Source organism: Salvelinus fontinalis, chromosome 21 (genome assembly GCF_029448725.1).
Source record: "Salvelinus fontinalis isolate EN_2023a chromosome 21, ASM2944872v1, whole genome shotgun sequence".
In the NCBI taxonomy this organism is placed as follows: Eukaryota; Metazoa; Chordata; class Actinopteri; order Salmoniformes; family Salmonidae; genus Salvelinus; species Salvelinus fontinalis.
The window spans coordinates 20234987-20247687 of record NC_074685.1 but is presented as its reverse complement, the minus strand read 5'-3'; the positions used below and the strand labels follow the sequence as shown (position 1 = coordinate 20247687).

The following is a 12701-nucleotide window of genomic DNA, read 5'->3' as shown; positions in this document are numbered from 1 at the left end:
ACTAGGCAACATTAACAAAAAATAAATATGTTCGGGTATGTCTTTTGGCAGGAACCTACATTTTCCTCTACCATTGAGGTAAAAATACTAGTGCAAGAGTCTTTATTACACCTGTAAATCTTGGTTTGAGGATAATCCCCACCATCCTTTCATTGTTCAAGTGACAAAGGGTTAGAATTTTAAATCGAACAACTATCCTTAACATATCAACCAGTAAAACCTTTATATTTAGCATAACGTCATCCAAACAACAACGCAATTGCATTTATTTACAAGATTAAAAAGGAACAACATCTATCACAATAGGTGGCCAAGCATGAAGGCAAGTGGCAGTTTATCTCCAAACAGGGCAACTTAAGAGTCCGTAGAGAAAGCCTCCTGTGAGGATGAGTAGTGTGCTGGACATGGGGCCGAATGAGAACAGTGCCACAAACAGGTAGAGCAGTAGAAGCATCAGCAGGGTTCTGTAGCTCGCCAGCATGCGCAGGCTTAGCCGCGGCCGTCGGTTCCTCTCTGCTGTTAGTCGCGTCTCTGGGCTCCTGCGCATGCCATCTGCCACGGCCTCGGGGCTGGCCAGGTAGTGCCGTCCCAACTGGCCCAGGAAGTCCGGCCGCGAGCACAGAGCATCCATGTGACCTCCAAACTTTGGATGTGAGAGGGGCAACAATTATGACAGGCCAAAACAGACAGAATTCTGACTTCTCTTAGTTCATCTTTTGGGTGTATATAACAGATGTACATATTTCAGAATAGATCATGATAGTTAACAGCACTGCTGAGGTCTCACAGTCAAATAGGAGATGACAGGTTCAGGGTATCAGTTTTGCAAATTGCAAAAAATTGCCATGTCACATACCCTCTCATTCACCAGAGATGAGATCTTGAAGAACAGTCTGACCAGGATAGCGTTCTCATAGCTCCTGATGGGCTGAAGCTCCGGGTCCCCTTGGTACGCTATCTCAAATCTACGCAGTCCATTGATGACCTGCAAAAACATCACATAACTGTGTGAAGGGATGTGTCTCCACATCTCTTATGTGTTGGGGTTTGGTTATTAAAGTTGAATAAGTAGTCTGACCTGCATCCGGCCCAGGTCTGTGAGTATGAGTCCGTTCTTCCCTTGAACACAGTCTGGTAGCTGCTTGGAGTTCCCATCGTCCTGACCAGAGCCTAGGGTTGCCATCAGCTGAGACAGTTGTCCTACATTCAGCTGTAGACAAAACATAGCATGAGTTGAGGAATTAAGTCTGCATTTGCTGATGTTAAATGTTCAGGAAAAATGATGTGTAAACCTACCCGAAATATCTGACAGAGGTAGTCCAGTGACCTCTCCAGAAACTCATGGGTCTTCTTAACACACACCCCAGTGTCATCCACCTCTCCTCCATTGAAGGTGTAGTTGAGGTCAGGGGAGCCCATTCCAAACCAGGACATGAAGGAGTTGTTGGCCGCCACCTCAGCTGACTGATCTGATATATTCTTGGCGGTCTGCCTCGCCTGGTTGATGATCTGAATGAGCTTCAAGACCTACAAAGAGGATGACAACTGACCACGTTTATATTTGGTCCATCTAAGACAAAGGGCAGGCCTAGGCAGTTGGGTCTTGTGATAAACAAGAAGACCGTAGTCTTACCAAGACAGTCAGCAAGCAACTGCAACACAGAGTGCAGTTCAGAGATCTGATCTTGCAGAATGTAGCTAGCTCATTTTACTAGCACTGGGAATTTCCAGGGACCTCACGATACAATATGTATTGCAATTTGATACTGCAATTTTATTGTGATTCGATGTTCCAAATATATTGCGCACTATACAAAACACTAGGACCACCTTCCTAATATTGTGTTGCACCCCCTTTTGTCCTCTGATCAGCCTCAGTTCGTCGAGACATTGACTTTACAAGGTGTCAAAAGCGTTCCACAAGGATGCTGGCCCATGTTGACTTCAATGCTTCCCACAATTGGGTCAAGTTGGCTGGACTTCCTTTGGGTAGTGGACCATTCTTGATACACACACGGGAAAATTTTGAGCTTGAAAAACCCAACAGCGTTGCAGTTCTTGACACTCAAACCAGTATGCCTGCCACCTACCACCATACCCTGTTCAAAGGCACTTAATTTTGTCTTGGCCATTCACCCTTCACCATTTCTCAATTATCTCCACGCTTTAAAAGAAATATTGGTTCTTTAGCCTGTCTCCTCCCTTTCATCGACACTGAAGTGGATTTAACAAGTGACATCAATAAGGGATCATAACTGTCACCTGGTCATTCGGTCATGGAAAAAAGCATGTTCCTAATGTTTTGTACACTCATCGTATGTTTGCTACAGAGGGACAAGACAGCCATAATAAACATTTGTTTTCATCAGTTATGGAAATGAAAGTGCTGAAAACATGTTGGCTCGAGCTATAGAGGAGAAATACCGAAGTTTCGGTGCAGGTACAGCCGACTAGCATATTGATACTTGTCATATCAATATAATACCCCCCAACCTTCCATTTTACCCAACTGAGACTAGTTAACTAATACAATTAGTGAACAGTAAATAGTGCTGAGTGATTAGTGCTTTTTGAAGTTGGTTCAGTTAGATCATTTAAAAAAAAAAAATCTCGGTTTTCCATTTAGATAATTTGGGTTGAATGCTGTAACACATAAAACAATTAATAAAAGTCCCATGATGGTAGTGACTGACCATTTCTGCTTATCACTTAACCATAATTTATTCACATTCAAATATTTCAGGTGTATTACATTTTTTATTTGATGACTTTATTATTTAATTCTAAGTCATCTCTATATGCTGTCTGACAAATCACTATTTTGTACTTCTTCAAAGTAAACTTTTATGACTGCTGAATAGCAACTATCAATCACTTAGATAATGTATTTTCAGGTAGACATACCTCGAAGCAACAGCTGCACTCTAATCCCCTTACAATCGCACATTCTTTGTCTCTTCCATAGCAGGCGTAAAAGAAACAGACTGGACAAGTAGATGCACAATGGATTATGGTCATTGTAGTTAATTACCATGTTTTAATGCACAAAACTATGTAGAATATTGGCCTGTTTGAAAGTACAACTCCTTACTACGTCACACAGTTCAGGCTGGATCTGATTGATCTCTAGAGAAACTGTGCAATGTGCGCATTGAGCTCACAGAAAAAAGGAAAAAGAAATGGAATTCAAATAATTTAACTGACGTTGGTCAATTAGGTGTTTAAAAGCGGAAAAAGACATTGCGGTTAAAATCGCTCAGCACTAAGAGTTAGCCAAGCAAAATCAATCAAGTCCACACAGATTGTGCTGATAGCTGGTGACTAATGTTAGCTCACTAGTGGCGTGCTTAGAAATCTCAGATCTTTTCTCCCAAAGGTGGGCTCAATTTCAGAACTGGGATTTGCAAACTATCGCTAGTATGGTCCCCTCCGCTCCACTCACCGTGCCCCTCAGCTCCGTGCCGAACATCTGTTTATACTGACAGTCCTGGCCCTCCAGACCATACACGTGGCTCTTCACCCTGAACACCCTGTCTGTCACCACAGGCTGCCGGGACGATAAAAAGCTGCCACCGTGGCCCGGCGAGAGGAAGCACTGGTGCTGCCGGTGGTGGAGGACATGCTCCGGCTCTAGAAACAGCTGCTCTCCTGGGGAGAGACAGAAAGTGGAAGGACAGGAGAATTACATTAGGACAGGGCAGTGACAGCTCAGACTGCTGTAGCTGGACCATTACATGAATATTAGTGCATATACGTCACACAAGTATCATAAGGCTGGGTGACTGTTTTTGTCCTTACCTTTCTGAATCATCTCTGATAGGTTTGGCTGAGCGAAGACTTTGGCCACCCTGAAGACCATTAGTGCATTTTTGACGTTGACCAGGTCTGTGCGTACCACCCTGTTTAGGAAGCCCTGAAAGAGCTTGGTGTACATGAGCAGGTTCTCCTGAACAAACAAGCTCCTGAATTTGTTGAGAAAAACTGGTTAGGAAGATTAATATAAAAATTTGAGGCAGCAATAAGACAAATACCCAATTCCTTGTCAGTACCTCAGAGTCAAAGACTTGAAGGAAGCACTGCAAACACATTTATTCAGCCTGACCCATCTGGTGATCCAACAAATAACTCACCATTTCTCAGGTACACCTTTGTTCTGGTCTGTCTGAGGATTGGTCTTCTCTTCTGTGTACCTCCATGGCTGGATGTAGCTAAGCCACGTCTCCAACACCTAAACATAGAGATAGTGGTGCTTTAGAGATAAGAGCACACAAACATTTTTATCTCCATTATAGAGGTGGTGAGTTGTATTGGTTGGACCCAATGAGAATTTGTGATTGACACAAACACCTCACCCAAGCTGAGAAGGTTGAGGATTGAGCTGTGATACCTACCACTCTGAAAGAGGCATCTAAAGGCCAGTGACCAAAGCAGTGCTGGAGGAACACATATAGCTTCTGCTGGACGAAACGATGGACCACCACCCTAGAGACAGACCAACGACAGCGCCATAGTGAATTAGAGGCCAAACGAGATCCAGACCATTTAAAGTTGCAGTAAAGTTTGAGAGAATGTCGACCCTAATGTCTGACCCTGGTGGTGGTCACTGCTCAGCTCACCTCTTCAACTCCTCCAGGGGGCTGGTGTGGGAGTGAGCCGAGGAGGAGATCTGCTCAGGTTTCAGGCTGCAGGAGAAGGCATGGAGGTGCTTCACTAGGAGACGAACCACCAGAACGTGCTCCTCTGTCGGGGTGAATGGCTCCTGAAACAGCAGCCAGTCATACACAAATCCACAGGGACAGCAGCCAATCATAAGAAGCTCCTCGGATAACAATAACCAATCACACAGCGGGCTTGGAACATAACCCCTATTCCTGGTACTGTTTCTCAAATGACCCTGCTGTTGAAAAAGTCTATCTGGAAAAGGCATTCAATGTGTCTAGCTCAGAAACAGGCACATTATTCTTAGAATGAGGTAGACAATTTGATGATGAATTCATTGATTTAGGGCAATGTGGTTGAGGTTTTGAATACTGTAGTATTGTTTGCGCAGAATGGAAAAATGTGAAATGAGAAAGACAAATGGTACACACATTAACCACATAGTAACATAGCAAGACATGCTTTAAAAGAAAAAGGGTGTGCGCTCATGCGCACAAATTACAATGTCAATCTCTTCAAATTCTCCTTTCAAGGATATTTCTCTATGGGCCATATTCTACTGTGAGATGTTGGTCTGACATTATGTCAAAATGGTGTGCTGTCAAAATGGGGCCCATCCAAGGATAGGTCTTTGACTGGTTGCGTTCAGGCAGTTGGTTTTATAGAATGCACTGAAAAAGCATTCAAATGCTTTCTTGAAGAGAAGTACCCTTGACCTTCCTGTCCTAACCTTAACGCTACTCTGTCTTCAGGGCCTAGGTTTACCTCCAATAAGCCTAATGGGATTGAATGAAAAGGGAAAAGTACTTGGTATGTGTCGAGGGTCCCAGAGCCAGAAGGGGTCAGGGGTTGGCACAGCATGCTGGACATACTGAGGCGATACTGCAGCAGCGCCAGCTGTACGACCCATCACAACCAGGGGAGGAAGAGGGAAACATTACAGTGGGGGAAATAGGAGAGAAGAGGAGGGAGGTGAACATGAGAATAGAAAGGATAGGGTGCATCCACAAAGAAAGAGGTGAAGACCAAAAAGGGGAGAAAACAAGTAGAAACAAAAGATAAAGACAAACAGAAATATATTGACCACATGAACACAATGCTATGGCAGCTAGAGTGATGTAGTAGCCCTTTCACACCAAACACAGGAGGGATAAAAACCATTCATCTCTACAATGAGGGAAACAAAACATGGTTAAAAACAGATTTGTTAAAGGTTTTTGGGAAGAACGGTTCAAAGGTAAACGGATTGTTTTGGTCCAATGGCCATGACCAGTCGTTTTTTTAGGGGGGAGAGGGAGTACTGCATCTCTTACACTATGGAGTAGAGGTCGACCGATTATGATTTTAACGCCAATACCGATTATTGGAGGACCAAAAAAAGCTGATGCCGATTAAAATCGGCCGATTTTTTAAATGTATTTGTAATAATGACAATTACAACAATACGGAATGAACACTTACTTTAACTTAATATAATACATCAATAAAATCAATTTAGCTTCAAATAAATGAAACATGTTCAATTTGGCTTAAATAATGCAAAAACAAAGTGTTGAAGAAAGTAAAAGAGCAATATGTGCCATGTAAGAAAGCTAACGTTTAAGTTCCTTGCTCAGAACATATGAAAGCTGGTGGTTCCTTTTAACAGGAGTATTCAATATTCCCTGGTAAGAAGTTTTAGGTTGTAGTTATTATAGGACTATTTCTCTATACGATTTGTATTTCATATACCTTTGACTCTTGGATGTTCTTATAGGCACTTTAGTATTGCCAGTAACAGTATAGCTTCCGTCGCTCTCCTCGCTCCTACCTGGGCTCGAACCAAGAACACATCGACAACAGCCACCCTCGAAGCAGCGTTACCCATGCAAAGCAAAGGGAACAACTACAAGTCTCAGAGCGAGTGACGTTTGAAACGCTATTAGTGCGCACCCCGCTAACTAGCTAGCCATTTCACATCGGTTACACCAGCCTAATCTCGGGAGTTGATAGGCTAGAAGTCAAACAGCGCAATGCTTGAAGCACAGGGAAGAGCTGCTGGCAAAATGCAGGAAAATGCTGTTTGAATGAATGCTTACGAGTCTGCTGCTGCCTACCACCACTCAGTCAGACTGCTCTATCAAATCATAGACTTAATTATAACATAACACAGAAATACGAGCCTTAGGTCATTAATATGGTCGAATCCGGAAACTATCATCTCGAAAACAAAACGTTTATTCTTTCAGTGAAATACGGAACCGTTCCGTATTTTATCTAACGGGTGGCATCCATAAGTCTAAATATTCCTGTTACATTGCACAACCTTCAATGTTATGTCATAATTGCCAGAATTTTACGTAAATTAGTTCGCAACGAGCCAGGTGGCCCAAACTGTTGCATATACCCTGACTCAGCGTGCAATGAGCGCAAGAGAAGTGACACAATTTCACCTGGTTAATATTGCCTGCTAACCTGGATTTCTTTTAGCTAAATATGCAGGTTTAAAAATATATACTTGTGTATTGATTTTAAGAAAGGCATTGATGTGTATGGCTAGGTACACGGTGGAGCAACGACAGTCCTGTTTCGCGAATGCGCACCGCATCGATTATATGCAACGCAGGACACGCTAGATAAACTAGTAATATCAACCATGTGTAGTTAACTAGTGATTATGTAGTGATTATGATTGATTAATTGTTTTTTTTTTAATAAGATAAGTTTAATGCTAGCTAGCAACTTACCTTGGCTTCTTACTGGATTTGCGTAACAGGCAGGCTCCTCGTGGAGTGCAATGAAAAGCAGGTGGTTAGAGCGTTGGACTAGTTAACCGTAAGGTTGCAAGATTGAATCCCCGAGCTGACAAGGTAAAAATATGTCGTTCTGCCCCTGAACAAGGTAGTTAACCCACCGTTCCTAGGCCGTCATTGAAAATAAGAATGTGTTCTTAACTGATTGCCTAGTTAAATCCACCAAATCGGTGTCCAAAAATACCGATTTCCGATTGTGAAAACTTGAAATCGGCCTTGCCGATTAATTGGTCGACCTCTACTATGGAGGACCACATACTTTAACTATACATTCTAACAGAAGATGGTACATGTACTAGGCTACTAGGTGATAGCAGGGATAGGAAGAATATGGCTTGTACGCCTTTGGAGATTTGAGAGGTGTATGGATAATGAAAAAGTGTTGGCTAGATTATATTGAAGTGATGTAGAGATGGCAACCAGCTGAGCAGCCCAACAGCCAAATAAACAACAGAAGGGTACTGAAACAGTGAATGGAGCCACAGACAGCATGCACAGGTCTAAGAAGCAAAAGCACTACTACCAGATACACATGCAAAAATCAGTGCAGAAATCAGTGCAGTAAATTTGCACTGCAGTTGCCCATATGCCAATAATTCAGCAACAAAAGAAAATCCTCCAAACAAAAAGCCTGCCTTTCAGATAAAATTAGAAATGCCTGATCCCATGCCCTTTTTGATTGGTTTGACATTGAACTTTGATAGTATTCATGTTTCATAATCTATGCAAATAAGGATAGTCAAAACAAACTAAAGCCAGACCTCCCTCTGTCTGATTTTCCAGTTACCCTCAAAGATGCATTAGGAATAAAATTGAAGAAAAAAAAAAAACTCATATACAGTATACCTATGCAGTGAGAAAGGAGATGGATACAAATCACATTTCTATAGCCCAGGTGAGAGAGTGCACATCTTATTCAGGTAGAAATATTCCCCTCTAGTTAAAAAGAGTACAGTGGGACCCGTTTTGTGTCCCAGTTGTGAAAGCCAGGGGACAGGTTGATTTGATGCAGATCACCATGTGAGGCAAATGTCAGTGTGTGAGTGGGGGTGGAGTAAGGCCAATCATGGTACTCGATGGGGTGAGCCCTGCTGTGGTTCAAGTGAGGAGAGGGGGGGCAGTAGTGACCAGCCAGTCAGCCGTGCGGTGCTGCAGTACAGGTGAAGGGGTTGAGCCCGGTAGTGGGAAGTGCCATGTGTGACATGCTCTTACCTTCACCTGGGGGGACTGCAGCTTCTGGTACATCTCCAAGGAGTAGTGATGCAGCCACATCTCCACAAACACCTGGGGATAACACACACGTCTTATTCCCGATTCCCTAAACACCTGACTGACAGTCACATCAAATCCATTCATGGCTGACAAATGATGGAGGCTCACCTGTAGTAATGCTTCTGACCTCCAGATCTCCTGGGCTGCAGGGTCAGCAGTGACTGAGGGCTGATGGGATATGTGGCGCTTAAGGAGGCTGGTGCTGTGGATGCCATACCCTGCAAAAGGCACGCTGGGAGCCCTGGACACCAAAGACATGACAGTGCGCACTGAGTTTCCTAGCATTAGGAAGGAAAGAGAAACTAAAAGGAGGAAAAGGAATAAGAAAGTATGTGCTCTTATTGGATAAGTTCAGGTAGCATCCTTCAAATGTTATCACCCCACTGATCACAACCCTGTTAGCACTCTGTCACACCTGACTTTGGAGTTCTATCCCCACTGGAGAGTACCTGGGAGCAGGTGGAGACACAGAGCCTCTTTTGTAGGTGAATGGAGAGGGGGGAACACTGCCCTCTGTAGGGAGGAAATACTTAAGGTAGGTGTCCACTAGCACAAAGTATGCACTATCCAAGCTGCTCACATGCTGTCCTAGAGAGTAGTTCTGAGAACACAACATCAAAACACTTGTGTGAGGTCAAATAATATAGTCTGATTCATGTATCACAAACAATATCTTATTTTGATAGTTATGACAGTTGAGCATTGTTACCTTTGGTGTGATGAGACTGGAGGCAAACATAAACATGTAATATTCAAAGGGATCTGAAGAGGGTTAAGGACATACCACCAGACTATAAAATACACTAAATCACAAACATACATTGTCAACAATGTTTTTGAGAAAGCGAGGGCCGAGTGAGTTTGAGCGTCAAGGATACTGAGTGCCAGGCTGAGTGTCTGCAGACCAGACAGAGGAAAATGCAGCTTGTTGTTTAAAAGTGGGCAATCTGGGAGGACGCCTTCCTGTATGGACACCTTTACAGGACCCTGCAAGAGGGGGGGAGAAAAAAGAAATAAAGTGGTTAGTGTAAAAAAAAGTTGTGGAAGACCTTGCTATGTATCAAATAAAAAAAGATGCGACTTACAGGCAGAAAGCTGACTGGTATTTCATATTTGTACTCCTCTGCTTGAAGCTTATACACAAGCTTCATCATTGGACCACTGAAAATCACATGATCATAAATAAATCAGTAAATTACTGCTTTTCTAAAATTCAACATCATAAAGGTAGACAGTGGACAGAAAGACACGGGAACACAAAGACAGACATAGGATGAGAGACTACCTAGGATTGAGAAAGTCCATAACGATGTTGTACTGATTGCTGCATGCCTGCAGAAATCGCAAGTTCCAGCCCACGATGACGCCATCCAGACTGCCAAAAACACTCTCTACCAGCCAGGGGAAGATCAGGTGCAGCTCCTGCAGAGAGAGATATTAACTGAGGATTAATGTTATTAGGTAACATGGTTGAATTGAACCAGGTTCAGGCACAAGGCTGACTGACTAAACATTGACATAGTTGGATATTGATGATCTGACCTATTTACAGAAACATGCTCTTCCTCCACTACCCCCCCAACAACACTGGTTTATACAGACAAACTGTACCTTTGCAGGGTAGTCATCAATGACCTTCACCAGCTCCTGGCAACACTGGAGAAAAGGCTTGGTGGTCCAGTCAATTTTCAGGTTGGCCTGTAAAGAAAAGAGAACATCCTTACTGCTACCACGGTACTCTGCTATGGATTTGTGTGACAATGACTTGGCTCAAGACAAATTCAAGTAGGCAACAAGAAGTTCACACGTTGCTCATGACGAGCAGCAACACAATATAGAAGTTATAACTAACCAGAAGGAAACTGGGCTGTTGCATGCCTGGGGCAGCCATAGAAAATTCAAGTTAGACGAGACGGGGTCACGATTCAGAATCCAATTGACACCTGGATAGACAACAAAGCAGAAATGGTTCAGAGAGGCTTTGTTGATATTGTGATTATCTATATCCAACAAATTAGAAGCATAGCTAACTACAGTTAGCTGGCTAGCTACCCAGTGAGGAGCACATATGGCTACAAAACGCTTAAAACACCGGAAGCAAGATAGCCAATAGGCCAATCAAATTTAAACGTGGCTGAAACTATAACCACCAGTAATTACATAGCTTTGCGTTGGATAACTAACGTTACCTAACATCAGCAAGCTAGCACTAACGTTTGTTTGCTTGCTAACTAGCCAGCCAGCTAACTAACTAACTGTTTGTGAGCTACCGTTAGCTGGCTTAGTTTAGCGCCTAACCCAGTTGACAGTGGCAGGCAGCAGCTAACAATGTTACGGGCTGACAAAGCAATTTGTTTTCAAAATAGCCTCATCTCAACATACACTGGATTAACTTAAAATGTTTCTTACCTCCCTCGACAAAAAAATGACCAGACTTTCCAGTTCATCAAATATATGTATAGCTCCTCGTCCTATCTATGGGTTCCAATCTACCGCGTTTCTATCAGAAACAGCGAAGCGAAATTATGCCACTTCCCTAAAGGATGTGGTACGCGAACTCGCGTGGATCGTGCCTGGAGGAAGGAAGAGCCAGGTACAATCTTGTAGGTAGATGGCAGTGTTGCCACCTCCAAAAAGTTTTAGTAGACCTAGTCCATAGAGATAGATAGAGGACTCATCTTTGTATCTGTGCCATTATAGCGTCTGTGAGCCTCAATGGCGCTTCCCATGCTATCTCCATTTTAAAGTAGTACATTTTCTTCTTCACAATAGGCTGATCCCTCCTGATGACCCGGTTGGACATGACTCCAACAGGGTCACCCGGAGGCATCAGCTAATGAAGTTGGAAGTCCCACCCAGTTGACTCCTTTAGAAGCACTCAATGGCGCTGCCCATGCTAGTACAACCTTTTGGCCACTAGAGGTCTCTATCCTTCTCTATGTCAGGGTTAGGCAACCCTGGTCCTGGAGTGCTGCAGGCACTTCATGTTTTGATTTAACCAACCTGGAAGACCAGGTGTGTTGAATTTAGGCAATCACTAAACTGATCAATTAGCTCAGTTGGTCTGGTGTGGTGTATAGTTGGGACAAAATCCTGCGGCACTCCAGGAACCTAGGTCGAGGATGAAAGCTGGCTCATAGGCTACATGGAATTGTGATAAAGTAATATTACTTACTGCAGGGTGGGATTACCGAATGGTTGTGGTCCCCCAGGAGGTTGGGGGCACCCCCAGATAGCGTATGATAGCCAAATGTGTAGAATTGCAGAAAATTAGCTTTAAAAGCTCAAAATTCTCTGTCAGCCTCATGACAAAATGTGTAGAAGGTCAGGACATTTTTTAAAACTGATACATTTTCTCTTAGCCTCATGGCAAAATGTGAACAATAGCATGAGATGAGCTATGCTGACCCATGGCAAAAAGTGTAGAATGGCTGGAAATTAGCTTTAAAATTGCTACATTTTCTCATAGCCTCATTACAAGATGTGTAGAATAGCATTATAAAACGGCACATTTCTTCTACACAAAATGTGTTGAAATGTACAAAGTTAGTTGTCTCCCCCTCAATTAAAAAAAAATCTGTTTTCCTCAAAAAGCCCATGGGCCCCAAATGCAGCAGTCCAGCACTGACCTACTGTTAAATATTGTTACATTTACATAAACTTTCTAAGTATATCAACAATCAATCAGGTGAATCAATCATCATGGATGGTAGATTTTTTCAAACCCCTTGACTGAAAGAAACTAACTCAAGATAGGTGCAAAGTATGCCTTTTGCAAGTGCAAAGTTAAGTGTGCTTAGTGTAGCCTAGTATGTGGCATAACTATTGGTTTGTGTGTATCTTTATGATGTGTTTTAATTTTACAGTGACATGCCCCTGTGTTAATGGAGTATTAAATCCCAGCGGAACAGCCTTACAAATCATATTACATCCTGTTTTGATTTAAGTGCGCGCATCCCTCACAAATACCCTTTGGAG

The 12701-nt window shown here is 43.0% G+C and overlaps 1 protein-coding gene across 1 annotated transcript; it reads right to left on the bottom strand.

Annotated features, from left to right (window-relative positions):
• Nucleotides 1-221: 221 nt before the first annotated feature.
• Nucleotides 222-11442, bottom strand: LOC129818387 (sphingomyelin phosphodiesterase 4-like). The gene is given in 21 exon segments (XM_055874222.1): nt 222-354; nt 356-643; nt 857-985; nt 1079-1210; nt 1297-1527; nt 3443-3648; nt 3799-3962; nt 4131-4228; nt 4392-4482; nt 4617-4759; nt 5467-5556; nt 8664-8735; nt 8832-8964; nt 9173-9324; nt 9433-9485; nt 9602-9710; nt 9809-9884; nt 10009-10145; nt 10335-10421; nt 10576-10666; nt 11133-11442. Coding segments are annotated over 20 exon segments (2487 nt in total). The 5' UTR covers nt 10615-10666; nt 11133-11442; the 3' UTR covers nt 222-297.
• Between the last annotated feature and the right edge of the window lie 1259 nt (nt 11443-12701).